General features: G+C 48.8%; 1 protein-coding gene across 1 annotated transcript in view; it reads right to left on the bottom strand.

Annotated features, from left to right (window-relative positions):
• Positions 1–26,680, bottom strand: part of LOC135814817 (dynein axonemal heavy chain 7-like) — a 96,753-nt gene that overhangs the window by 12,443 nt on the left and 57,630 nt on the right. The window contains exons 56-86 of the mRNA XM_065327993.1: positions 22,491–22,629; positions 21,935–22,106; positions 21,485–21,626; positions 21,052–21,165; positions 20,358–20,476; positions 19,907–20,087; positions 19,368–19,597; positions 19,136–19,202; positions 18,647–18,910; positions 17,964–18,081; positions 17,719–17,804; positions 17,055–17,197; positions 16,799–16,871; positions 16,052–16,159; positions 15,384–15,454; positions 14,527–14,641; positions 13,941–14,104; positions 13,310–13,463; positions 10,896–11,029; positions 10,683–10,740; positions 10,239–10,372; positions 9,969–10,101; positions 9,581–9,783; positions 9,094–9,169; positions 8,577–8,755; positions 4,187–4,253; positions 3,568–3,657; positions 2,319–2,495; positions 1,337–1,498; positions 642–842; positions 6–167 (exon numbers count right to left, since the gene is read on the bottom strand). Of these exons, the coding sequence (XP_065184065.1) occupies positions 6–167; positions 642–842; positions 1,337–1,498; positions 2,319–2,495; positions 3,568–3,657; positions 4,187–4,253; positions 8,577–8,755; positions 9,094–9,169; positions 9,581–9,783; positions 9,969–10,101; positions 10,239–10,372; positions 10,683–10,740; positions 10,896–11,029; positions 13,310–13,463; positions 13,941–14,104; positions 14,527–14,641; positions 15,384–15,454; positions 16,052–16,159; positions 16,799–16,871; positions 17,055–17,197; positions 17,719–17,804; positions 17,964–18,081; positions 18,647–18,910; positions 19,136–19,202; positions 19,368–19,597; positions 19,907–20,087; positions 20,358–20,476; positions 21,052–21,165; positions 21,485–21,626; positions 21,935–22,106; positions 22,491–22,629 (4,236 nt within the window). The remainder of the gene's footprint in view (positions 1–5; positions 168–641; positions 843–1,336; positions 1,499–2,318; positions 2,496–3,567; positions 3,658–4,186; positions 4,254–8,576; positions 8,756–9,093; positions 9,170–9,580; positions 9,784–9,968; positions 10,102–10,238; positions 10,373–10,682; positions 10,741–10,895; positions 11,030–13,309; positions 13,464–13,940; positions 14,105–14,526; positions 14,642–15,383; positions 15,455–16,051; positions 16,160–16,798; positions 16,872–17,054; positions 17,198–17,718; positions 17,805–17,963; positions 18,082–18,646; positions 18,911–19,135; positions 19,203–19,367; positions 19,598–19,906; positions 20,088–20,357; positions 20,477–21,051; positions 21,166–21,484; positions 21,627–21,934; positions 22,107–22,490; positions 22,630–26,680) is intronic.

The raw sequence follows: 26,680 nt of genomic DNA, 5'->3' as shown, positions 1-26,680 counted from the left end.
CTCACCTCATACTCATTCAGGAACATCTGCAGCTGACGAACGCTGATTCTCAGATCCGTCTCGTTGAACTCATAGGGAATGTTCCATCCGAGTGCGCCAAACTTGCGCCGCTCTTGCACAAGGGCATGAAAGAAGCAGAGGCCAAACAGGAGAGTACGCCACGCAGTCTGCTCACAAAACAAACACAGAGAGTAGAAATAACACATTGCAGTCGAGGAGGACGCTATTCATGTGTCATGGCAGCAGCCACAGTAGCACCCACTGATACGAAGTGAACTGCCCAGGTATGCCTACATTAATGTAGCTGTCATATTTCTCGCTGGTCGAGCAGTGGTGGAGCGAGAAACACAGTTCTTTTCAACATAACAAAAACATACTCTAAAGAAGACGGCTACACATGATTGAAGTGAAGTGATTGAGAGCTGGCAAGGGGTTTCACCCAATTGCGACTCAACAGTACTGCTCTATGAAATCCAGTCGAGTTTCTCAAGTACGCGCCGGGCATTGCGCAGCCCTAGACCTCTGAACACTGGGCTGCGAAAAGGTGTACGGCGCCAAGTTGACTCTCGCGACTGGATTTCATTGAGCAGCACTGTAGTTTGACGAACTGCGAGTCAGATCGCCAGACCGAGCCAGTATACCTTATTCGTGCAGCCGGCATAGAAGTCTGGATCGGAGATGGGATCGTTGAGGTAGGAACGGAGCAGGTTTGCCTTCATGCCCTTCGGCGGCTCGTTGGTCATCTTCACGCCGTTCTGTAGCACGGAGACGGGGAAGTGTGGACTTGGGTAGCTGGTCAGCCACAGGCGGAAGTCTGGATGAGTCGTATCTGGGTTGAGCTCCTGGAGGTTGGGAACACAAACAAGAGGTACATGTGATGTACATGTATTGCAAGGTAGGCACATGGCACAAATGCAGTGCCGGGAAAGCATGTCAGAAGAAACGCTTCACTCAACCCCATTGCTACCCTGTGGTTCATACTTGCCAACCGTTGCAGACCTGAGATCGGCACAATGACATACCTATAGGTATGTAAATGTACGCAAATGTAGCCGTGAGGCATGCGGCAAATGCACATTTGGGTGCCTATCACCACCCTCGATATCGGGATGGTCCCGGCCAAATCGAGATGGTTGTCAGGTATGTGTTTCACATCACGGAGCATCACCCAAGCTTGTTGCTCCACATTGCCACATTGCCACACTGCCCATGATCAGCATGCTGTGTTTAGCTGAAGGTTTGCCACAGAGGAAACGTAGAACACACTACTGATGTATCACTTTAGAGAAAAAAACACATTTCAGAATGCAAAGCAAGCAGGGAGTGAAGCACTCACCTCGCAGAGCTTCTCCAGCGTTGTCATCCAGGAGACTGCCAGATGGCAGTTCTGCAGTACGACCCACATGCCGTCGCGTACTCCGTTCTCTATCATGCGCATGGCTATCGGCCCCTGGCCTTGACCCAGCGACAACGACGTCAGCTTGGAGCCGCCGAAGCCCTAGCGGTGGAAAAGTTAATCGAACAATAATATCCACTATGTTTCAGTCATCTCTCCACCCTCACCCTGTTTTTGGACCTGTTCTACTGAATTTTATTTCACACATATAGCGCGGGGTTTCGATCCATGCTTTTACTATGGCCCTATAAGGGGTCGTCGCAAAAGTTTTTTTGTCGTCCCTGAAACGAACATGATTCATTGGGGGGGGGGGGGGGGGTGCGAGCCAAAATCGCAAGTCGACCGACACTGTACATATGGCATGTACATGCATGCGATTTTCGTCGCCCAGCATAGCAAGCTGTGTTCGTTTCAGAGGGAGGAGAGGGGGTCCGAGTACGAAATGAACAATGTTCATTTCAGGGACGACGGAAAACTTTTGCGATGACCCCTAAGTTGCTGTATTTGACATTTTTCCATTATTTCCTGTACTTACCCATGATGAGAAGGAAACGAAAACGTTCAGTTATAGAACTGGCTTTACTTGACTGTGTGGTTTGCGTCGGTGTTAACACTTCTTTCGAACAACACTACTGAACTGTTACTTGGCACACTCTTTGTCACTGCACATTGACTACAGACTATTGCACACCTTTTTCGTTAGGTTGCAGTGATGTCAAGACAGTGCTCACGAACACTAGTACCATACAAACAGATCTCCGCTCCCAACGTGAGTGAGTGAGTGCAGCCGATGCTAGATCAAGCTTCGTGTACTGAGTAAATGCACCCCCCCCCCCTTGCACTCACTATTACACTAAGCAGGGTGTCTCAATGATTGCGCAATGCTGGCTCACACACAGCGCATGCACAATGCTTCACTCACCCTATCATCAGCAAACTTGAGCAGCGATGCCATTGGATCGCTACCCGGTGACAGCACGAAGATGAGTGCTGCTCCGTTGTGTGAGTCGCTGAACGCGTTTGCCAAGTCAAATGGCGGTGGCTCGATGAACTTCTTGCCAAACTTCTCCGTGACAAAGTCCTGGATACCTGGTACAACCTGATGACACGGACAAAGCAATCAACAATGAGTTATTAAATGTCGACTCTCTTGGTAAGATAATCATCTATCAGTGTCCACAAGCAACCAAGAGTCATAGTATGGGCCTCAACCAGCGAAAACAGCCCTTAGGGTCAACATTTTCAAAATTCCTTTTTGGTTAGAAATTTGTTGAACCACATCTACTGAAGGACCTCAGCCAAGAAAAAGTTCAATATTGCAATTCTAAACGGGAGTATACACCAATATACAATATGTACTCCAAATTGGTGCAATGTATGTATACGATGTATGTGTACAATGAATATTCAGCATTCGAAGGTGGGTGGGCAGCTTGAATACTTTTGAAATAGTGAAGTAAGCAGCTATAATGACAAAGAATAGCTAATGAGTGCGGAGAGATGATCGACATATTCGCAGCTTCATCCTGCGTGGAGTCGTTCCGCAATCTCGTCTTCCATTTTTTCCTCCGCAGCTGAAGACACGACGTCGCTGCCGTCACTAGCCCCAGACACAGAATTTATCTCAGGTGACGACTCCTCATCTTCCGACTCTGACGAGTCATAGGCCACCTTGAGCCGCATCGCAGCAGGAGATGACGGCTGCGATCCGCCTCGCTGTCGACATCGATGTCGGAACCAAAGAACGTTTCATCCTCATTCTGAACTTCAGCGGCTACTTCAGCATCCACTCCCCACCAGGCTCGAGCTAGCTGTAGACAATGACTGCCGTGTGTGCTCTGCGAACAGCTCTGGCGTCCGCAGCCATCGCAACAAGATCAAGGAACACTGGAGTTGCCACTCGACACTCCTTCAACTTCAAAATAAATTACTTCAAGCAAAGAGTTCAAGTCGTCGCGCTGTTTGCAGCGCGATCAAAAAATCGTTGAACATCACAAATCGACCTTTTTCTCGAAAAAAATTACGAAATCTCTAAGGGTCGTTTTCGCTGATTGCGGCTCGTATGTTGACTTTTCAAGTTTTCAGTCACACGTGGCTGTCTGCAGCGACTCAATCAGGACGGGTTCAGAGTTCTAATTGGTAAGACACGCGATGTGATCAGCTACACTTACCTTGTCGGGCCGGAGTGCACGCAGGATGAGCAGCTTCTGGAACGTGGTCAAATCGCACCATGGCTTTGGCAGAGTGCAGCTATGTGGCTCCTGTGTGCGTGCGTGTGTGTGTGCATGCGAGAACAAGCAAAGACATGCAGATGATGAAGCACAGTGATAAACCAGTCGACACTAGATATTCAAAATACCGAAACTTGTATTCTTATGGGACATGTGACCGTATCCTGGGAACTGGCCAATAGCCAGCTTTCATCTTTCTAAATGGGCTACGGTGGATCAGGACACGAGTGTTTCGGCTGGCGTTAGTGGAGGATTACTTTTAATACTGCCTTGGTCACAAAACGGGTTTCTGTCTTGGAGTGATGGTCAGTGGAGTGATGAACTGATGGATAAGGGAGGAATACATTTTAAGGACAAGTATGCAGTTGTCCGGCATAGCTGTAATAGTTAAGTTTGGGCTTCACTGATATGGTCGGCCATACCAACGAACGAGTCACCTCGGCCCAAGCAGCCAGTCCGGCACAATTACAGTGGGAAAAACAGAAAACTCCCGCTATTCCGATCAAATTGCAGCAGCGCATTGATGTTGATCCATTCAGATGTCTGTGCATGTACTTACTGAACTGTCATATACAGCCTTCCACTGAGCATTCTGCTTGCCCATACTATCTCGTAGTCCATCATAACTATGCCACACAACACACGCACACACACGCACACACACAGAATAAACCAAAGAGTGCAAATCAACAAACTCTTAGAGACAAGAACATCTACCGTACACTAGTTTATTTAAAACGCCGTTTGACATGATTGTTATAAAAATAATATACTTGGTCCGCGTCAGCGATATTGTCGCTTATCTTTCAGCTTTGTATATACGTCGCCAATGCTTACTTGGCAGCCCATTTCATCCCAATTTTGGTAAGCAAGTTAGTTTGCTAGTACCTGAAAGGTCTAGCTAGAGTTCGAGTGGATTTCGAGAGCGACAGGTGGGTGATTCTGATTGATATAGCGCCGCATCAAAATAGATTATCTTTTTACGCTGAGCAGGCAAGAGCAGCGCAAGCCACAAGAATGCAATCGGCTACTCGGAATCAGCTTCATTTTGCTGAACAGCCGAGATCGCTCACCCCAGGGATCGCTCATCAAGCTGAGATCGCAGCTCCCTTACCTCCAGCTCAACGCTCGGAGTATCCAGCGCGTCGTGGAGATTTGCAAGTACTGTACGCGTCGTCGTCGTTCAAAATGAAATCTTGCAAAGAACGGCGTCTGATTTGAACCACACAGGCTGTCGTGCTGCCCACGCGAAGTCCTATAGAGAAGGCGACCGTCACGATCGACTTCTTTTTAGAAAATAGCCAGGCAGCGGAGAGGAAGAGAGATGAGCTTGCAAAAGCAAGACAGTCGATCCTGAACAAAAATAATTGTCGCCAGCGCCGAGAGCAGCGATGAGGAGGACCGAAAAAAGTAGGAACCCTTCCTTGGACAATAAATTCCTCGCAGCTAGTTGTCATTCTATACCTTACCGTCCATCTTACAAAGTTTTATCACTTCAAGTGCACGCGTTCATGTCCAAAGTCTAAGTTCAAATTGTCAAAAGATAAGCGACAATATTGCTGACGCGGACCAAGTAAGAAAGTTGGTTGCTGCCAACACTGGAGCCTGCGCTTGTCTCGCCGACTGGACTTGACACTTGATTGACTTACAACTGCCATCTTGAGCACAAGGAAAGGTCATCGCACCTTCGACTCGGCAAACACCACTACCTAATCAATAGACAGTGTGTCGGGTTCCATTGTTTGGAGCAACAAACTTTCTTACAATGGAATTGCCGTAGTCGTTACCGCTATTGCGCTTGAAAAAGACGATAATTTTCTCGCTAGCCGAGCGCAGCAAGATAGGCGAGGTATGATTTTGAGTGCAACAGTTTTCCTGTTGCAAATACAGCATGCGGGATTTGCTGTTTAGGATTTGTTTTTGAGTTCGTTTTGGTTAACCCTTTAAAAACCCTTTAACCGTCATACATACGTTGTGGGTCGAATTCGACCCACTACTACGTGTGGATCCCGTGTACTCTCTCCTGAGACGTTGACATGGTGATTTCGCCATTTTCAAAGCCTTTGACCCTGGGCAAATCAGAACACGCGGCAAGTCGGTCTGCTTGCACTTGAAGTAAGTGAGATATCATGGATAATAGGATATGGTAGATCGAAGTGCGCTTGTCAGCCTTCCTTGCTACTGTGACTATGTCGGACGAAGAGAGCCCAATGGAGAGCTCCGGTAGCTCAGGAGAAGGAGAGGAAGGCGATAGTAGTGATGGAGATGCACCAGGGATCGATTCTGAGGATTTGCTAGAAAGGTAAGCAGTAAATGCAAGGAATTGCTTTGAGAACAACGGCGATCAGCTGATCATCATTTTTAATTTTTCGATTGCTTATCTTTTCCTCCAGCGGCGAGGACTCAGAGTCAGACGATTCTAGTGATGACCAAGCATCTGCTGCTGGCCGTGGACATGGTCGAGGGGTACGTGGTGGCTGTGGACGAGGCGACGGTGGCCGTGGACGAGGTGGCGGTGGCCGTGGACGAGGTGACGGTGGCCGTGGACGAGGTGGCGGACCTGTCGCTCCTGTCGCCAGAGGACGTTGCTCGTGGACGTGGTGGTGCTGCCGTCAATCCAGCTGCTGGTCCCTTCCCTGACGTGACGTGGAACACAGCTGACGATCATGACCCGAGTCCGCCACCGTTCCTACCTGCGCGACCAGCTGGTCTACATTTGCCACCTGGAAATTATGAGCGAGAGATCGACTTCTTCAGCCTGTATCTGCCAACGTCGCAACTAGAAAAAAATGGCAACGTTCACGAATGAGTATGTCGAGGACCATATCCACAACATTGTTCGTTTCCAGAACCCGAATGGTGAGTGGGACAAAACAAACTCCCAGGAAATTGGAAAGTTTTTTGGACTCCTGCTGCACATGAGTGTGGTACATGTTGGTGACTTCGACAAGTTGTACAGTTCAGCATCACTGTACAATGGCCTCTGGGCAAGTTCGTTCATACCGACCATTCGTAGAGCAGAGGGCCTGATGAGGTTTGTTCAAGTGACAGACACACGCAATCATGACCTCGCTGATAAGCTGCGCAGCATACGTCAACTCTATGATTTCGTCCGACATCAATGCCGCACACTTTACCAGCCAAAGCAGCAAGTGTCGCTTGATGAGAGGATGGTGAAATTGAAGGGACGCTTTAGCTACCGCCAGTTTTTGCCCAGCAAACCGATTCGCTTTGGTTTCAAGCTGTTCGTGCTAGCTGAATCGGAGTCTGGGTATCCGGTAGACTTCAACATGTACCCTGGCAAGGCCAACCGCGGCCCGCAGCAGCTGCCTATATCCGAAGCAGTTGTGCAGCAGCTGATGGCACCCTACCTCAGGCAAGGATACCAGCTTTTTATAGATAACTTCTATACGTCCCTGCCGTTACTGCGCAGCCTTTATCACGATGGCACACGATGCACCGGTACGCTCCGTGCCAACCGGACCACCTGGTCCCATTCGGCAGCCAAAGCCTTGGGCCAAAAGAGTGTCTCGCGGCGGCGATATGCGCTACGTACGTGATGGCAACATCTTGGTGATCCAGTGGATGGACAAAAAGCCAGTGACAGTGGCGTCAACACTTCACTGTGCAACTGACAGTGACATGTGTGTGCGGAACAGCTGTGATCACACTGGACACCACGTCCAGATCGAAGTTCGACGATCTTTGGCGGTGGCCAACTATAACGCGTATATGGGAGGAGTTGATGTTGGTGATCAACTCCTCGCCACGGATGATTTGCATAGACGAAGCCGCCGCTACTGGAAGTCGATGCTTTTCCACATGGTCAATCTGTGTGCCACACAAGCGCACAAACTATTTGCAGAGTTCAGGAAGGAGAACCCTGATGCAATTGCATGCCAGGTGCACTTCAACGCCACTGACTTCCGACTGGCGACAGCACGGCAGCTGACGGGCATTGCATTGAATGCACAGCCTCCAATGGCCCCCAAGAAGGGCAAGAAGGCCAAGGTGGCACAGCGGTACCCCCACCTGCCTGTCGTGGGCAAACGCAGTAACTGCCGGTACTGTGCAAAGAAGCACGGGAAGAAACATGTGAAAATCGCGTTCACATGTTCGCATTGCAAAGGACCAACGAAGAAGCCAGTCAACCTGTGCCTAAATGACACTCGGAACTGTTTCACGGACTATCACAGTGCTAAGGCTGATGACATAAGGCTGTGATATGGGCATTCTCTCTATTTCTCATCTCCTCTCTCAATTCTCAGTTTTTTTCTTTTTTGTCGCTTTGCGACGATGCCAGTCTTCCTGGCTGAACAGTAGCTATTGATGTATATATCTGTTTTTAGCTTGTGCCTGCATTAGATTCGACCAATCTGTGTTTGCGTTCCATTTTGAAAGTAAAATGCAACTCAGAATCCATACCATATCAGTGATTTTGCCGAAATCGATCCTTTTTCGCAAAACTCGCAAAATTCAACCTGGTGTAGGGTCATCATACATGATGGTATGATCATAAAATTGCTGAATGCGGAAGGGTATTGCATGTAGTTGCATATTATGCTTACTTGTACATGTATATACATTTCGTGCCTCTGTTCCGTGTAAGTGATGCATATACGTGATCATGTTGAAAATGCGTGAAAACGGCCATTTTATATGACGGTTAATAAACCTTGGAGTGAGAAGGCTTCAGTTTCAACTCTCTAGTTGGCAGGCTAATAATTTATGTACACTGTACTTCCAAGGAATCACCACGAGTGTGTGAATTGAGAAGAGCCTGAATTACTTGTATTACGTGCTAGCGAGTATATCACGAGTTCTCGAGTTCCGAATCTCTTAACAACCTGTAAGCCAGTATAAGCAGAGAGAGCATCATGGTTGATGAAACTCTGAATTGCACGCATGGGTGCACACGGCAGCTTAAACTTGATCATGTCGCCACTCACCCCGATATGTCGTTCAAGCGACACAGCTCGTCCCACGCCTTAGGCGGTAGCCACTGGCATGGGATGGTGTGTGGATTGTCCAGACCAACACCTCCGGTCAAAAGGAAGCGCCAGTCTGCCTCCTTCACTTCTCCCTGGCCTTTCAGTACATTGACGCAGAGCAGCAGTGAGAACAGCAGCTGTGCACCAGAGGAGTGAACAACAGGTACATGTAGTGTATCAGAATCATTGAGAAGACAGTGAGCATCCCACCACAAATTACACACACACGTACACGCACATGCACGCACATGTGAACAGGCGAACACGCACACACGCACACACACACACACACACACACACACACACACACACACGCACACACACGCACACACACGCACACACACGCACACACACACACAGGCACATGTGCACACACGTACATATGTAACTTACACACATGCACATTGGACATATACATATCATCAACAGCATGGACTAACGCATTAGACACATCAGGCAGCGGGGCACAACCTACCTTGTCTTTCTCAAATAGAGATCGACACACATTGCAGTACAGAGAGTAGGTGAAGTGATCACGCAGAATGGCAAGTCTGCACACACACCACAGAACACGATGTGCACAGGACACATGACACAGCAAGACTAGTACACAGTCAGCTAACATACTACACAGTGTACACCCGTACACACACGCACGCACACACACACACACACACACACATACATACACACACACACACACACACACACACGCACACACACACACACATACATACACACACACACACACACACACACGCGTGTGCGCGCGCAACTGCTGAACGACCACAAACTTCATGTGATCAGGGAAGATTCGCTATGCTCTGGCGCCATTCTTGGCCACTTTGACAAGGCAACAGGAAGTCATCCGTGAAAGTGACCTCCTGTCGTGCTTGTCTGATACCCACTCTGATCACTATCAACGACTACATGTACAGAGGACCATTAGCACCAGCAATTACCTTTTCATGAGATCGTCGGACTTGTCGGAGTTGTCGATGGACTTGGTGAAGAGGTTGACAAACCAGGGAAGGGAATACTGGTACATAGGCTCAATGTTGGCCAGGTCAGCGATGGAGAAGAACAGAACGCTGCTATGCACGGCAATGGGCTTGTAGCCAGCACGCGTGTCGTCAATCTTGCGCTCCGTTTCCTCCGCAATGGCCTGGGCAAATACAAGCGCAGGTGTGCAATACGGAGGTCAGCTGAAAGAACAGTTACACGATCAGCATGTTCTCTGCGAAATGAACAGCACTCACACACTGGGGCTAGACACTACATTCCATGCATGCGTATATCAGCAGAGAATGCACGGGTGACATCGAAGCAGAACTCTCTAACAAGACGCACCTGCTTCTGTGAGATCTCGTTAGCAAGGACCTTGGAAGACGACAAGATCTCGATGGCAGTACTGTCCTCCAAGATATTGCCTTCGGACGACGAAAGGACTTCCAAAATTTTGTCCTCAATCTCCTTCAGCTGCCTGCAGACAACAGGATAAAAGGCATGTGTAAGTTATAGCCGAGTGAATACACGTGTGCATCATGCGATCCAATAGTGAGTAACAAGCTGCCTATTGCAAAATAAAGAAATGGTTGGCATAATCATACAGTGGCTGACCTCTTGTTGTCTGCGCTCTGCAGAATGAGCTGCACCTTCTCCTCTTCCAGTTCAGGGCGCTCCTTGGCAACAACAATACCGAGCAGCTGGTCCTCCAAGCCCTCGGGGGTGATCATGAAGTTCAACAGCGTGACCTGCAGAACACATATAGGGAAGGCCAGTCACAATGGGGATGCTTCGCGTTGTCCGAACCTTTCAAAAAAGAATGCATCAGTTGCCAACTTAGCTAACCACAGAGCCGTGTCAAAAAAGTAGTGACTTGTTGAAAATATCGGAACAGAAGCTGTACACATGGACCCATGTTCACTGGACAACTGCAAGTAATGTAGACAAGGAGTAGCACCAGAGTATAAAAGCCAAGAACAAAACACCATCCGCTGTAGTCAGAGTTTCCTGTTTCCCGCTTCCAACTCCCTCAAACTTATGAGTAATCATGGTCCTCACCTTAACGGCTGTCTCAGGTAGATAGTGTGGATTACGCAGCTTTGTTGTGATGTAAAACCTGCAGGTGATCCACAATGCACAAAAGCACAGATGTGAGCATGTACCATCATGTACCGTACAGTGGACAGCACTAGGTTATATGCATGCCATGGTGCAGCACACTCTCGGTCCCCCTTCATGCACGCTGTGCTTGTTCGCACTCTCATTACTCACCTGAAGTCCTTAGAGTACTCAATCGTGCTGTCACCAAGGCGAATGCAGATGGCACCTCCTTGCTTGAATGTTTGCTTCTGCAACAGCGGCTCCAAGAGAGGATCCAACTCTTCACCGACGTTCTCCAGTAAGACCTGGATAACACACACACACATGCACGTGCGCACACACACACACACACACACACACGCGCGCACGCACGCACACACGCATGCACACACACACACACGCACGCACGCACACACACACACACACACACACACACACACACACACACACACATACATACACCAGTGCAAGAGACGGCACACATAGGAATCAGACGGCAAGCAACACAATAATGAAAGTCATACTGCAAAATATGACACAGAGTAAAGAACTGCTGGATTTCAACAGGCTGCGAATAGGGCAATTGTACATTCAAGCAGTTGCCCTCCAAGCTCAGGCAAGATTTACCTACCACTACCACCAAGAGTGCATAAACAAGAGTATGCAACTGTGGTTATAGGCCAGTGCGCGGTGCGCTACCTTCATTACATAACTTGCCTTCATCACGTTCTGAAAGCATGCATTCAAACTCACAATTTCTTGTACGAGCCCATCCGTTTTTGCTCAATTCGTTCCAGTACCTACGCGATCTCTAAATTCTGGCGCGTGAACTCCAGTTCCGTACGAAAGTTCATTTCAAACCAGAGGGAAATTGCGGTGTTTGATTTTCCGCAGTGCGCGGACTGCAGCTGCATGATGTAATGAAGGCAGCGCGCCGCGCATCTGGCCCATAGAAAAGCGATCACAGTTGCATACTCTTGTTTATGGACTCTTGGTACCACTGGTTAGTTTGGCGCCTATCAGACGGCTGGCAAACATCTTGTTGTAGTGCACACTGGGAAGTCAAACCAAGCTGTCAGGATGTAGCAGTGTAGAGTTAGAAAACATATTCTTTTTGTCTTCCTCAGTCTCGTTTTGCAATCACCAAAGCTTCTCATCTCAATTTCTCGTCACTATGGACATCCCTCGGTGAACCAGAAGATTGGTGATTGCAGTCCAAAACTGAGAAAAATCAGGGTGAAGAAGAAAGGTGTGTGCATCCAGGTTGCGAATACAAAAAAAAAAAAAAAAAAAAAAACTCTCATCAATCAGCTAGGAGCTACATTTGCACCTTTGATCTTTGATTGTCGATGCGATGACAACGACCACGAAACTGGTGCCGAAACCCGGGAGCACAGAAATGATCACGACTCATGTCCGTGACAAATTTCACAGGGTAGCGGCGTTCCTACGGATGCTGAAAACTCAGTCTATTACACCGAGTCTCAAGCGAACCGTGAAATTTAATCAGTTAACCCGACTGCTGCATGGACGATAAGTGCTGCGAATAGTGATCATGCACCCTGGCCTGAGTAGCTCGCTTGGCTAATTGAAAGTCTGCCGACCTCGGCCACATTATGTTGCTAATACATGCACAACCCCAGTCACAGCGCACAAGTAGTTGGTTGAGTTTGGCCGTCAGGAGGCCAGCGCAAGGTATCCGGGGCGCGGGTCTGATTCCAGCGAGGGGCAATGTGGTACCCCGCAGCGCAAGGGTAGCGTGATACCCTAAGCCAACGTGCGTGCTGCATGAGTAGCGTGATACTCGCCGAGCGCTTTTGCTGTTGCCTAGCAACGCGTTTCTGTCTTTCCTGGGCCCCCAAATGCATGTTGGGTGGCCCTGCGCATGACTGCACGTTGTCATAGCAACCTTGGAAATCTCAAGCCGGTTACCAACAAGCTAGGAATCAGACCAAGCCGCCGAATGCCCCCGTCGGCCCCCGGCGCTTCATTGCAATTGAATTAATATTTTGTCCAGAATAGTGAGCTAGGACAGATCAAATACAATGTAGCTTGGAGTACCATCATGCTGAGTGGCACTCATTGTGAGACGTAGGATAGTGTAGAGCGATAATAAATACCAGGAGGCGTGGGTGGGAGGGAGAAATTGCAAAACAGTTGGATGCACGCAGCAGCACAGCTAGCAAGAGAAAGAGCCGTGGATGGGTTTGTTCCTGTTTTTCATGGCTGTGGCCATCCGTTCGCCCAACGCTCGTGTGAGTACGGCGTTTGTTTGTGCTGCCAGCTCGCGTCCGGCGTTTGTTTGTGCTGCCAGCTCGGGCCCGGTGCGCGAGTGAAACCGAACCGTGACAAAGGCTTTCGCTCTTTAGTGCTATTGACTGGCTTTTCATACGATGCCTATTGATGTCTAGAGACATGCTGTCTAGCCTTCCCCTGGTACGCATTCACGGGGCTTTGTTGAAGTTCGTGCCGTGAACTGCCAAAGGGAATTGTTTGAATGGTGCTGGGGCGAGTGCGACATTACGGCGTCCCTGCAGCCGGCCTAATCGCGTTTGTTGCCACAACCGATTTTACAAGCCACTCACCGGAGTACCGAACTGGATGCAGTTCTCCAGTGTACGCACAAAGTCGCTGTCTGTCATCTTGACAACGTGTAGGTTCTTTGCTTTCTCCATGTTCTTTACCCACTTGTTAGCCTGGCCTTGCGGGTCAATCATCAATGGCCAGCGACGTGCATTACTGGGTACAGTCATCACCACAAGCACATAAGCAAGCGCAGCATTGCACGCATGCATGCACATGCGTGCATGCACCAACCACGTGCGTGTACACTCGCATGCACATGCACATACACGGACACACATACGCATGCACACGTGCACGGACACACGCGCGCATACACACACACACACACAAACAAGCACAATACACATGCACAGACACATGTACACACATAAGCATAACAAACACTTTTGACATAGCATGAGCACACTGGTACACGGCATTGCATGAGCGGGATTGCAATAATGCGTTTGTACAGTCGGTGTGCATTTGCGCCACATAGAAATCAATACACACGTACTGCTAGAATTGCATGAATGCGGGTACAGCGGCCAATATGCTGCTAGGATCAACAAATTAGCAAGTACACAATGTGCACTATTCTCTACAAAACCTTGAGGGGTAAACGTCCTGGTGGTGTTGTGCACGGCTTACCTGATAACGATACCGTTGTCGATAGAAAAGCTATCCGTCGGCAAACCTGCTATGTTCCAACTGCGAATGGCCACTTGCTCGCCCAGTGTGGTCGACAGGGAGAAGTCATTAGAGCAGCTGATACCTCCCTTCTTACAGCATTCCAACCACTTCTTGCATTGCTCCTAGGTTGTATAACACAGCAAAGTATTGACATCTATTCAGATCCTAGGCTGAGGATTGATTTACACACACGCACGCACGCGCGCGCGCACACACACACACACACAAACACACACACACACACTACTACTACTACACACGAGTACTTCCACACTAATAAAAAAGACAGATTAGCCCATTCAGCAACTACGGTGCGGATATAGGCATAACTGCGAGTAGAGTGCATTTAGTCGCAGAAAAGACATACTTGCCGAGCAAGGGTTTTACCTTTGGTGACGGTGTGCCTCATGCAGGAATCTATTCTTCGTGTGGAGGAGTTGACAGTGCATACTAGAGGAGGGCTGTCTTTGAGCCAAGGCAAAGCAGAGTTTAGAAAGTAAAAACCATGCGAAGTATTCTCTTCGAGCGGAAGAAAGGGACTAACCTGTCGGAATGCGGTGGTGAATGCACCGAGGTAGGCCACCACGCCGGCCGAGATTAGTACGTCACCAGTGAGATTGTCGTACACGACTCCCAGCTGAGCTTCCACTTCAGACCAGCTGCATAGTGTATGGATAGAATAGGAGCAGCACACGCAGCACACACACACACACACACACATTACAAGCGGTGAAAGGAGCACAAGCATAGGCAGTGCAACACATTAACTGCTCAATTCTAATACTTGTTCCTGTGTACAGAATAATGGTTTGCAGCCAAGTCAAATTGACCTTCTGCATCCGTAGGCAGCCTCTATTCTAGTGAATCAAGTTGTCAGATGCCACTCCTAAAGCGCTGGGTGGCGAGTGGATCAAAAGTTCAAAACCCATCGCCACAGTGTCAAAGATCAGAAAATCCGATTAGCTGCATCCATGTTAGCCTTGTGCTATGTCACAAATCCCAAATACCGTTATAGACATACCTGGTTAAAGTCAACCGACAAATTACTGTAGAACGGGTAATTTTAGCGACGTAAAACCCTAGCGAATTTAGCGATCGACTCATTTTCGCTAAAGTTTCAAGTCGCTAATCCGTTGAGACATAAGTAGTGCACTGGTGATCCGTGACGGCGTGAGTAAAATCGCTGCAAATCGCTAAAATAAAACGTCGCTAACCGGTTGACAATGGGAAAATGCTAAAATTAATAGTCGCTAAAATTACCCGTTCTACAGTAGCCGAGAATTATTTCGATGCCAGCACAAACTATGCCAGAGTACAGCATCAGCAGGCAGTGGGTCTGCATAACCGCAATCAAACTACATGTACAGAATAGTACGTTGGAGACCTGATGACCTCGCTTACCGTTTCTTCTCTCCACCGAGACCACCAATGAGTTTCTCGGCACGGTCAAGTTTCTTGGAACAGTTATCCACCTAGCAAGCAGCCAGAACACGAAGGCAATGCAAACCTGTGTTTTAGCCATGACACGACTAGCCTAGTCTGGTCTGAAAGAAGTCAACAATGACCTGCCTGATGAAACAACCTAGCTCACAGAACGAAATGTCATCGAAAATCAACTCACAGAATATACCCTACACCGACGGCCCACAGAAAACCTTAACGGTCTTTCCGAAATCAAGTTCACAGCAAAGCACCACACCGATAGTCAGTTCACAGAGCGGATCCTGTATTTGTGGACTTTGGTATAGTATCTAGCTTAGGCGCAGTAGGGCAGCTCTCAAAGGGCATGATGGCGATTCTGTTGCTCCTGCTGGGTATCAAGTGGCCGGAAAGGTGGGATGTGGCGAGAGGAGATCTATAGCTTTCCAAAGAGACGAAGATGAAACATTTCCGAAACTGGTCAGGGAATTGGAATTTTTTTTAAACAAATGTATACTGGGATTGTTGTAGGCGGCAGCGCGGGCACCGGCGGGAATTCCTGGAGTAAGTACTAGTAGCCAGGCGGAAAGGGCTATAGCAATCTCAACGGTTACGGGCTGGCTTGCCAAGAGCTACTCACTACTACCCACCTGCTCTTCCAAATCTTGCTTCTTGCGCGTGTTGGCGTCGAACTTCTCCCTTAGCCGTGCCAGCTTGTCCTGGACTGCTTTCAGACTAGCCTGTTTGGCCCTCAGAGCCTACGGGGAACAACACAGGGAACAACACAGGGCAAACAGGAACAACAGGAGATGATGCCAGGTAAAGAGCTCCGCCACCACTACCACCAATGCCACTGCATTGGTAGGGTAGTCACGGACCGACATAGGCATTTCATGTCATGCAGGTCCACTTCTGAGGTTGCAATGCTTCCATGCAATGCTCATTCTTCTCAATATTTCTCTTGTCTTTCTTCCTCCTCTATGTCCTACTCTCCAACATTGCAGTATTCTAATCGACACCAACTAGTACTCGCCACCTAGTCTTGAATCCACCACCTCGCCAGATGATAGAAAGCTGTGCATTGCTTGCACTGAGTAGCTTATATCTTCCAATCAGCTCTCTTTCTCCACATTCAAAGAGAACAGGCTCCTGAGCATCCTTTGTTTCGCCAGAGCTTGAATGATTATTGCAGTTGGCAGCCAATGAGTATGTGCTCAGGAGCTTGAGCATGACAGCAATTGACAAGCCAGTGCAGTGCGTAGCTATCAAGGACAACAGCTTAGGAACCAAGATACGCAATTCATGGACATCAAACACCAATACACCGGGATGACCGAGCGGAGGAGACGGTCGCCAGCCAGTGGCTCAGCTTTATGTCAACCACCCCTGCGTCTCACCTCCATAGCCTTGGCAAGGGCAGCATTCGCTTCCTTCAGCTTGGCTCGCTTTGGAGCCACAACCTTGGCCACTCTGCACACCAAGATGAAGCAGAAAATCACATGCCACAATGCCACAGTGCAGCAGCCACCATTGGTCAATTTGAAAAAGGATTGTTGTATGTGCTTGGCTAGTGAACAAATAATTTACACAAAATATACAGCAGCCAATTAGCTGATGACAACGAACAGCAGGTCAGTTTTCTGACGTGCTTACTTGTCATATTTCTCCATGGCCAGCACCCACTTGCAAAGACCCTCGGCGGCAGTGGACGCGTTTCGGATCTTCTCCGGCACAAAGTCAGGATTAGGAACGTAGATGTCGCGGATCTTCTTGATAAGGGCTGGGTTGATGTTGTCCTGCAAGCAGTGTGAACGCACACACCAGACACAAAGACAGGCAGACAGACAGACAAAAAGACAGACAGACAGACAGACAGACACCATGTACCATGTAACGTTATACGCACGTCGCAAGAGAAGCACGCAGATCTGCAAATGCACTGGATGTGCACCCACAGATTTTCTCTTATAGCAACGATAGCGGACAAGATCTGAATGAGACAGATCAAGACAGACACACAGACTCACACACGCACGTACGCATGCACACACACGTACACACACACACGCACACACACACATACACACACACGCGCGCACGCACGCACACACGCACACACACACACACACACACACACACACACACACACACACACACACACACACACACACATGCAAGTCTCGTGAACTAATTACCACGCAACGGCACCTTGGCATCAACCCACTCGAACTAGTCCGGAATATGTTACACACGCCGCATAGAGACAAAGAGCAGTGCCAAGTTCCCATAGGACAGGCTACCACCTAAAACAACATACCTTATCATAGCTGTGTAGAGATTTGAGGAAACCCATTTCTCCGACAAGACGTTTAGATGGTCCCCAGAAGTCTTCAATTTTACGCCCTGAGACAAACACACACATACACAATGAGAACGGCTACATCATATGACAGAATGATGTCTAAAGCAGCACCAGTTCGCTTTCAAATATACAACTGCATACGCATGCATGCACACGCATACCGTCGTCTCCATTCAGCCACGCTACTCTCAGGACCTTACCAGTGCCACCAGGATCGGGGATCCTGTCCGGTTTGAGGTCCTTCAGAATGCAAACAGCTTCCATGACCAGCTTCACGCCAGCTGGTGGAGACTTCATGGTCTTCACAACACCAATATCCTGCAAAGTAGGGTGGAACACACATGCACGCATAACACAAACATGCACACACATACACACACGTCCGTATGATTGCACATGGACACACACACATGCACACACACACACACACACACACACACACACACACACACATCATCACATGTGAGAAAAACAATGCACAGCGGTGCACAGTGCCAGGGAGACGTACACAAAAGCATGACCTGGAGCAGGGCTTGCTCACAACTCCAGAATCAACACAAGAATCACCCCTTCCCTTCCCTCCTTCTCTCTCTCCCTCTCCCTCTCCATCTCCCTCTCCAGCAAGCACATCAAAGATGAAACACACAATTCGCAGAGAAAATAGAGGTACAGTTGACATGAGTTACTGGTTTGACGGGCGTATGTGTGTAGTGCTGTGAGCACCGGGTCCAGAGGAGACATTGCCAGTGCCAGCAGACATCCCTCACCCGAGAGAGAACACCATACACATACTGAAGTGCTGTCAACGTCATCTCTGCCGCACTATTCCCACACAAAGAAACTAAACTGCCCAACTAGTAGGAGAACTGCCTATTGCCCTCACCTGCTGCGTTAGCGTATTCAGAGCAGCCAGGGCAGATTCTAGGATGGGGACGGCCTCGGCTAGATCAGAGTCGCACTCCTCTTTGATGCCACGCGCCTCCTTTGCCTGGTCATTGGCAACCAGCTCGTCGGCCTTCACGATCTTTTCCTGCTCCGCCACGTCCTTGCTCTCCGACTCGATCACGATCATCATCTCGTCCACCTCCTTGCCAGCCTCCTTCAGCTGCGGCTGCAGAGCACTGAGCTCTGCCTGCATACCCGTCACCTACACATATATGAGCACACACGCATGCACAACACACAGACACATACATCACGCTTCTTGGACAGGCAACATGGAGGGGGGGGGGGGGGAAGTAAAATCAAAGTATTCTCCACGTATCTGCGCTAGTACCTGATATGCAGTAGTAATCAGCCAGTAGCTAGCACTACATGATTGTACTGCTCAATGGTAGCCATATCTGCATGCACACGTCCATAATAGCCATACCTGCTCAGCAGCTGATGCCAGCTTCTGCAGACCAACACTGTAACGGTTCTTTTGCTTGCTTACTTCACTGTGTGGGAATGAGATAGCATAGTGATAGAAAACAAAAGACAGTATCAATACCGATAGCGACATCACTGCTTCAGTAGGCAAACATTCTCTGTTCACATCAGTGCAGTTATTCCCAGTAGGAACAACCGAGCACGATGAGCAGCGACGGCGGTGGCATTCTCACCTTCGTTTCTTTGCGAGAAGTGTCTTGTAGGTGCTGATCAGTTCCAAGTAGGACGTCGGCGTCACATAGTTATGTCGCTGCAGCATGGTCAAGAACTTCTCAGACAGCTCACGTGTGCTCTGGTGGAAGATCTTACAGAGTTGCACGCAGCCACCCCGCTCGGCGTCGCTCATCTCTACGTCCTCCAGAAATCGCTCCGCCACAACCTCCAACGCATCGTCCGGCCATGACTGCAGGAAGGTAGATCATAGCAGGCACGGTACATAGTCAAAAACACACGCGTGTGAACTTCGCAGATTACGAACATGAAAACCTCGCACTAGTACATGTGCATGACTGTGTAGGCCGCACAGATACAGTGGTAATTCATGTGCAGCACAGGTCGTATATGGCCTAGTGATGAACGCCGGGCAGTGAGCATGCTTGCAAGGCGGATATAAACAAAAGTGCCACGGAAGTGTGATGGCTTTCCACTGTGCACCACGCGGTGCAACACCACGTGCTCTTGCCAGGAGGACGTCTCGCAACGCTCAACTCACCTGAAACCAATCGATGGTGCAGCAGTTGACAAGCGACGGGAACTTGCGGAGGCGCTGCCGGAACGCATCGCCAATAGGGCTCATCGCCAGGACGATGTGCAGCTGGTCGCGGACACGTGATATGAAAAAGTTGAACAGGGCGACTGGCGTGCCGTCCGTCTGCTTAGACCTTTCACGTGTCCTGGCAGTGACAACGGAAAAGAACAATCACAGCGAGATAGTGTTCAGCCAAAAAGAAAACTTATCCAAAGACCATTAAATCGGCTGCACATGATCACTAATGTGTAGCACATGCTTTGGAGTGTACTTCTACAAGTATCCTACGGAGATTGAGCACTTCCATCCCCAAAGACTTTTACCTGAGAGGCGTGCATTCACCAATGGAGAAACCTTCAAATACAGCAGCCAACCAACACACCAAACAAAACGACTTCTGCGCCGAGTCCCTTACTTGTCTATCTGGCGCATCTTTTCACAGATTTCAGCACGTTCATCCACAGCGAACAAGTTGGGCACTTCACCGGCATTAAGCAGGTTGTTGATATCCTCGAGGAATGACTCTTGTTTGATCTGCGTGATTACATGTTCAGGGAGAACAATCGAAATGAGCAATGTGGTGCAAAGTGCATGGCAGCTCTCTAGACATACGTGTGTGCCCAAATTCACATGTATTCATATCTATATAATATAGCGCGCACACACACATGTGCACACACATATGTACACACACACACGTGCGCGCAGATGCACACACACACACACGTGTGCACAAACGCACACACACGTGTGCGCAAACGCACACACACACACACGCACACGCACGCACACGTGCTATACAGAGGTCTGCACCTTGTATGTGCACGAGGAATGTGTCCTTTCAAACCCTGGATAGGAAAATTCTATGTGAGCCATGGTGTGTAAGGTCGCGTTCGTGACCTTGACCTGCCGACTCCAAGTGCGGCCCGGACCAGTGATGCCATACGTGACGATACAAATCGGCCCTGCCCCAGAGTGAATGCCACGGGCAGCCCGGGGTCTAAACCCACATGATGTCATGCTCCAGTTGCCCGTGTTGTCTCCCTGGATGCTACAACACGCCGGTGTATACTGTATTCCTTCCAGTCAGATCACTTTACATGCCATACCTGAGTATCGGTGAAGAGGAACACACACGGGCTGGTACCCTCGGCGGAGCGACGGAGAATGCGCTTCAAGTCCTCTCGCCACTCCACCGATGTATAGCTCTTACTGATCTCCACCTGAACGGGAGAAGAGAAGACGGCAGCAGCAGCAAACATGTTTCTCAAGAACAGATGCTGGTATGACCTCTCTTCTTCACCCTCTTTTCAATTTTCCTGATAGGATACAAGCACATTCTCTTGGGTTCGCTAACTGAAAAAATGGTAATATTATGGAGCCCAGGTGTCATCATCAAAAAGTACAATCCGGCGAGAGGAATCACCACGATTTTTTTATATGTAGAGATACCGGTAGCTAATGAGGTACCACACCAGCAATCTGTGAGCACCATCCAAGCTATGTAAAAAGAAATGTGCCAGCAAGCAAGTGTCTTCTTACCTGGAAGAGTTCAAACTCGGCCATGGAGGAGGCAAGGTGGGTCAAGCTCTGACGACCGCTACCACCGACACCGACAAGAAGGGCATGATTGCGAGGCTGCTTGATGATTCGACTCACTCTTGACACATGCTCGATAGCAAACCTGGAACAGAGAGACGATGGGTACGACATTAGTCACATGCAATACGCCTACGAAAAGTTGTGTTCAGAAAACGAAAACACAGGAACCCTACCACCAGCAAACTTGAGTCATGAGTTTCTACTCCGCACAAACACATGCCATGATCAAGAGCTCAGCATAGAGCAACTCTACGTAGTTAAGCTGGTGTTACACCTTGCTGAACTAATGCGCAATATCACACGCGGGTTGACAGCATCAAAGTGCGCCAGGAAGGCCAGGGAACACATCAACATCACCAACACACCACGATACAAGACACAGACACGCACCTAAACAGGACAAGGTTCATGGGCTTCTTGCTGATGTTGTTGTAGTCCTCCAGTTGTCCCTCTACAGTGCGACGAAGCTTGTCCAGATCGAGCACCTCACGGTATGAACTTGATTTATTATCAAGGAAGTCACAGAACAGCAGACTGTGCAGATCGTCTTCCGTCACAGTGCCTAGGAATAGAAGAAAAACGCATAATGCACATGCATGCATGCACACCCACCCACACCCACACCCACACGCACGCACGCACGCACACACACACACACACACACACACACACACACACACACACACACACACACACCAGCACACACACACACACCAAGCATGCAAATGTCAGCAAAGGATGCAGCGGAGGGTAACAAACCAGCGATGAGTGGTGGTGACTGGCTAATCACAAGGCATGCACTGCTTGTACAAAAACTCTTCTCACAACGAGAACAGCAACAGGCCAATGGGCATACCAGTACACCGGTAGTAATGTGATCAAACAAGACCATGGCATCAGCAGTTATTATTGCTGCTGGAAAGACATGAGACCACACGTAGCTCACCGTCCTTATCAGCATCCAATTGTGCGAATATCGTGTCAAAGTCAGACGTCATCTTCTCTTTCACAACAGTGCGAAGACATTCGACGAGCCACTCGCGGTCTGAATCGTCTACTAGACGATCATAGAAGACACGCATGACCTGTGGGTGCACAATGAAATGTTACACACACGCACATGTGCACGCACACATGAACGCGCACGCGCGCGAGCGCGCACACACACACAAACACACACACACGCACACACGCACACGCACGTACGCAAGCACATACACAAGCACATACGCAAGCACGCACGCACACACGCACACGCACACACACACACACACACACACACACACACACAAGAAGCAGCTAGCATTGAGAAGGTAAACAAAACGAACAAGACTAAGTGTATACTCATAGTTACCCACGGCACACTTAACTTCCTTCCTGGCATGTGAAGTACAAATCAGATTGTTTCTTTGGTAACTACTCTTCATGTATGGTCAAATTCAACAAATTCCTGTATCGTGCTGATGAGTACCTTACGGATGAAACAGTACTAATGCCCATAGCTTGAGTGGCTTCTTTCCCGTGTTCATTGTTCACGTTCATTGTCAGTGCGCCTTGTACCGCCACAAGACATCAATCACTGTATGACTAACACACATAATTAACACACTCTCCACATACAGGCATGCACCCGGCTCAGAACACATTGTTTTCTGGTTGGCATATCAGGGATATTGGGCGGAGCAGCTGGCGTGCGTGAGAAAGACAGGTCGGCCTGCTCTGCGCAGGAGCTGTGACCCGGTGCACACATAGTGTGTGTGAGAGAGAGAGAGACAGACAGGTCGGCCTGCTCTGCGCATGAGCTGTGACCTGGAGCACACAGAGTGTGAACGAGAGATGGTCGGCCTGCAGTGGGCAGGAGCTGCGACCGGTAGTGATTGAAATGAGCCAGCTGCGGAGATAGACTGCCCTCACCCGATATAAGTATATTGACAAGAGTTGTACTGACACTGTGATTGAGGAAATTATGGTGACAGTGGGGAGAGAGATAGTGATCCCCAGTCGAATGGGGTTGGGAGGGAAGGGGAAATTGACAACTGACGGACAAACCAGTGAACAGTCAAGTCGTCGGAAAGCAAAAGTGACAAAGGAGTCTCTCTTTTCTCTTTCTCTCTCTCTAAAGCAAGATTTGGAAAGCACGCGTGGGAGAGTGGCACGCGCTGCGCATGCGCATGTATAGCAATGACATCATAATCAGATGCATGATTATCAGACTAAGTATGAGTGGTAGATGTTCCACGTTCGTTAACAGGGCTTAGCGCACACGCTAAACCACCATTTATACGATGTTCCATACACACCTTTGATCATAGCACCTTGCATCAGTATCAGAGTGAAATTAGAGAATAACACTTCAGTACATCTATGTATACGTACAGCTGTGTCATACCCAGTTACCAGTCACCCCAGTAAGCAGTCACCCCTGTAAGCAGTCACCCCAGTAAGAAGTCACCTCAGTAGGCAGTCATCCCAGTAAGCAGTCACTCCAGGACGCAGTTACCTCAGGAAGCAGTCATTCCAGTAAGCAGTCACCCCCGGTAAGCAGTCACCCCAGTAAGCAGTCACATCCAGTAAGCAGTCACATCCAGTAAGGAGTCACCCCAGTAAGCAGTCGCCCCAGTAAGCAGTCACCACAGTAAGTAGTCGGCCCAGTGAGCAGTCACCCAGTAATCAGTCACGTCCCAGTAAGTTAGTATTCACCCCAGTAAGCAGTCACTACCAGTAAGCAGCGGCCCTAGTCAACCCGGCAAGCAGTCAACCCGGCAAGCAGTCAACCCGGTAAGCAGTCACCCCAGTAAGTAGTCACCCAGTGTGCAGTCACTCCCAGTAAGTAGTCATCCCAGTAAGTAGTCACTCCCAGTAAGTAGTCACCCCAGTAAGCAGTCACCCCAGTAAGCAGTCACCCCGGTAAGCAGTCACTCCTGGTAAGCAGTCACCCCAGTAAGAAGTCACCCCAGTAATCAGTCACCCCAGTAATCAGTCACCCCAGTAATCAGTCACCCCAGTAATCAGTCACATCCAGTAAGTATTCACCCCAGTAAGCAGTCACACCAGTAAGCAGTCACCCCAGGAGCAGTCACCCCGGTAAGTAGTCACTCCCGGTAAGCAGTCACCCCAGTAATCAGTCACCCCAGTAATCAGTCACCCCAGTAATCAGTCACATCCAGTAAGTATTCACCCCAGTAAGCAGTCATCCCAGTAAGCAGTCATCCCAGTAAGCAGTCATCCCAGTAAGCAGTCACCCCAGGAGCAGTCACCCCGGTAAGTAGTCACTCCCGGTAAGCAGTCACCCCAGTAATCAGTCACCCCAGTAATCAGTCACCCCAGTAATCAGTCACATCCAGTAAGTATTCACCCCAGTAAGCAGTCATCCCAGTAAGCAGTCATCCCAGTAAGCAGTCACCCCAGTAAGCAGTCACCCCAGTAATCAGTCACGTCCAGTAATCAGTCACGAAAAGGGAGTAAGTATTCACCCAAGTAAGCAGTCACTACCAGTAAGCAGTGACCCTATAGTGTGTTTGAAAAGTCCAGACCTCTGGTTTCAAAAAACCGTTAGGCCAGCGTCTACAACACATAAATCTGTGAACACTTTGTGCTTAAAATTTCCGAAATTAGGCGTTTGTTATTCAATCGCTTAAAAATTTATATAATTATGAGAAGAATTGCGGGAGCTACCGGAGCAACATTCCGAAGAAATTTCTCAAAAAGCTCAAACCAAATTTGAATTGAAAAATTTCAAAGTCTAGAGGTCTATACTTTTGAAACACAATAGTAAGCAGTCATCCCAGTAAGCAGTCACCCCAATAAGCAGTCACCCCAATAAGCAGTCACCCCAGTAAGCAGTCGCCCCAGTAAGCAGTCACCCGGTAAGCAGTCACCCCAGTAATCAGTCACCCAGTAAGCAGTCACCCAGTAAGCAGTCACCCAGTAATCAGTCACACCCAATAAGCAGTCACCCCAGTAAGCAGTCACCCCAGTAAGCAGTCACCCCAGTAAGCAGTCACCCCGGTAAGCAGTCACCCCGGTAATCAGTCACCACAATAAGCAGACACCCAGTAAGCAGTCACCCCAATAAGCAGTCACCCCAGCAGGGGCGGATCCAGGGGGTTCGGGGGTTCAAACGAACCCCCTAAATTTTTTCCGACCATGGTGCAGTTTTTTTTTTTTTTTTTTTTTACAAAAGCCAGGCATGCGAATTGCTCCTAGGATCCTGGCCTGCCGTAGCGCATATATAGCCCGAGCTGAATCATGCAGATGTTACATTGATACATGTACATTGATATGACCCTCAGACGAACACCTTGCCAATAGGCCTTTCCCAAATCAGCCATTTATCTTGGCCTATTCGGCTTTTCGATCGGCTGAAAAAATCGCCAGAATCGGCTGAAAATTTCTGTAAAAGGTGGAAATTCGGCTCTAAAGTCGCAGCCACCTTTCGCAGATAATGGCTACAGAAATTGTATTTGCATCCTATTGAGGCACTAAAACATCAATTTTCGGCGAATTCAGTGCGAAAATTGCGTATTCGGCTAAAAGATCGGTGATTTCTTCAAAACCACTATTTTCGGCCGATTTGGGAAATGCCCACGGGCCGTGACGCAGGCGCGTACGAGTGGTCATGGCCAGTTGCCCACGACCCTGCAAAACATGTCCATGTACTACTTTCACTTTAGCTCATACATGTACATGTACATGTACACCCTTCAAAGCGGTGAACCCCTTGTAGTCTAGGAGCCAAGTCAGCAAAAGTCCAAGGAATAAGGTATTGATAGGCGACAAGCCTCTGGGTCATCCTAATAAAGATATTATTATTACATGTACATGTATATTCAATATAGCTATGAATAGGATGAAGGCCGCAGACATCACGCAACTACGTTACTTGTTTGACATGTATTACTGTGTATTTTATAAAAAATATGATCGAAAACCCAGAATCGATAGCTACATGTACATGTACATGTATATTAAAATTATTATCTCCACGTAGATTACATGTATATTCGGCGATTTCTTGGTAAAATCTCAGAATTCGGCGAAAAGATCGGCGATATTCTGAAAAGGCTACTTTTCGGCGAATTTTTCGGCCGGCCGATATGGGAAAGGCCTACTTGCCAACATTCAACGCTTGATCGA

This window comes from Sycon ciliatum, chromosome 4 (assembly GCF_964019385.1).
Source record: "Sycon ciliatum chromosome 4, ocSycCili1.1, whole genome shotgun sequence".
NCBI lineage: Eukaryota > Metazoa > Porifera > Calcarea > Leucosolenida > Sycettidae > Sycon > Sycon ciliatum.
Note: the sequence above shows the minus strand (reverse complement) of the source record. Positions and strands in the feature narration are given on the sequence as shown.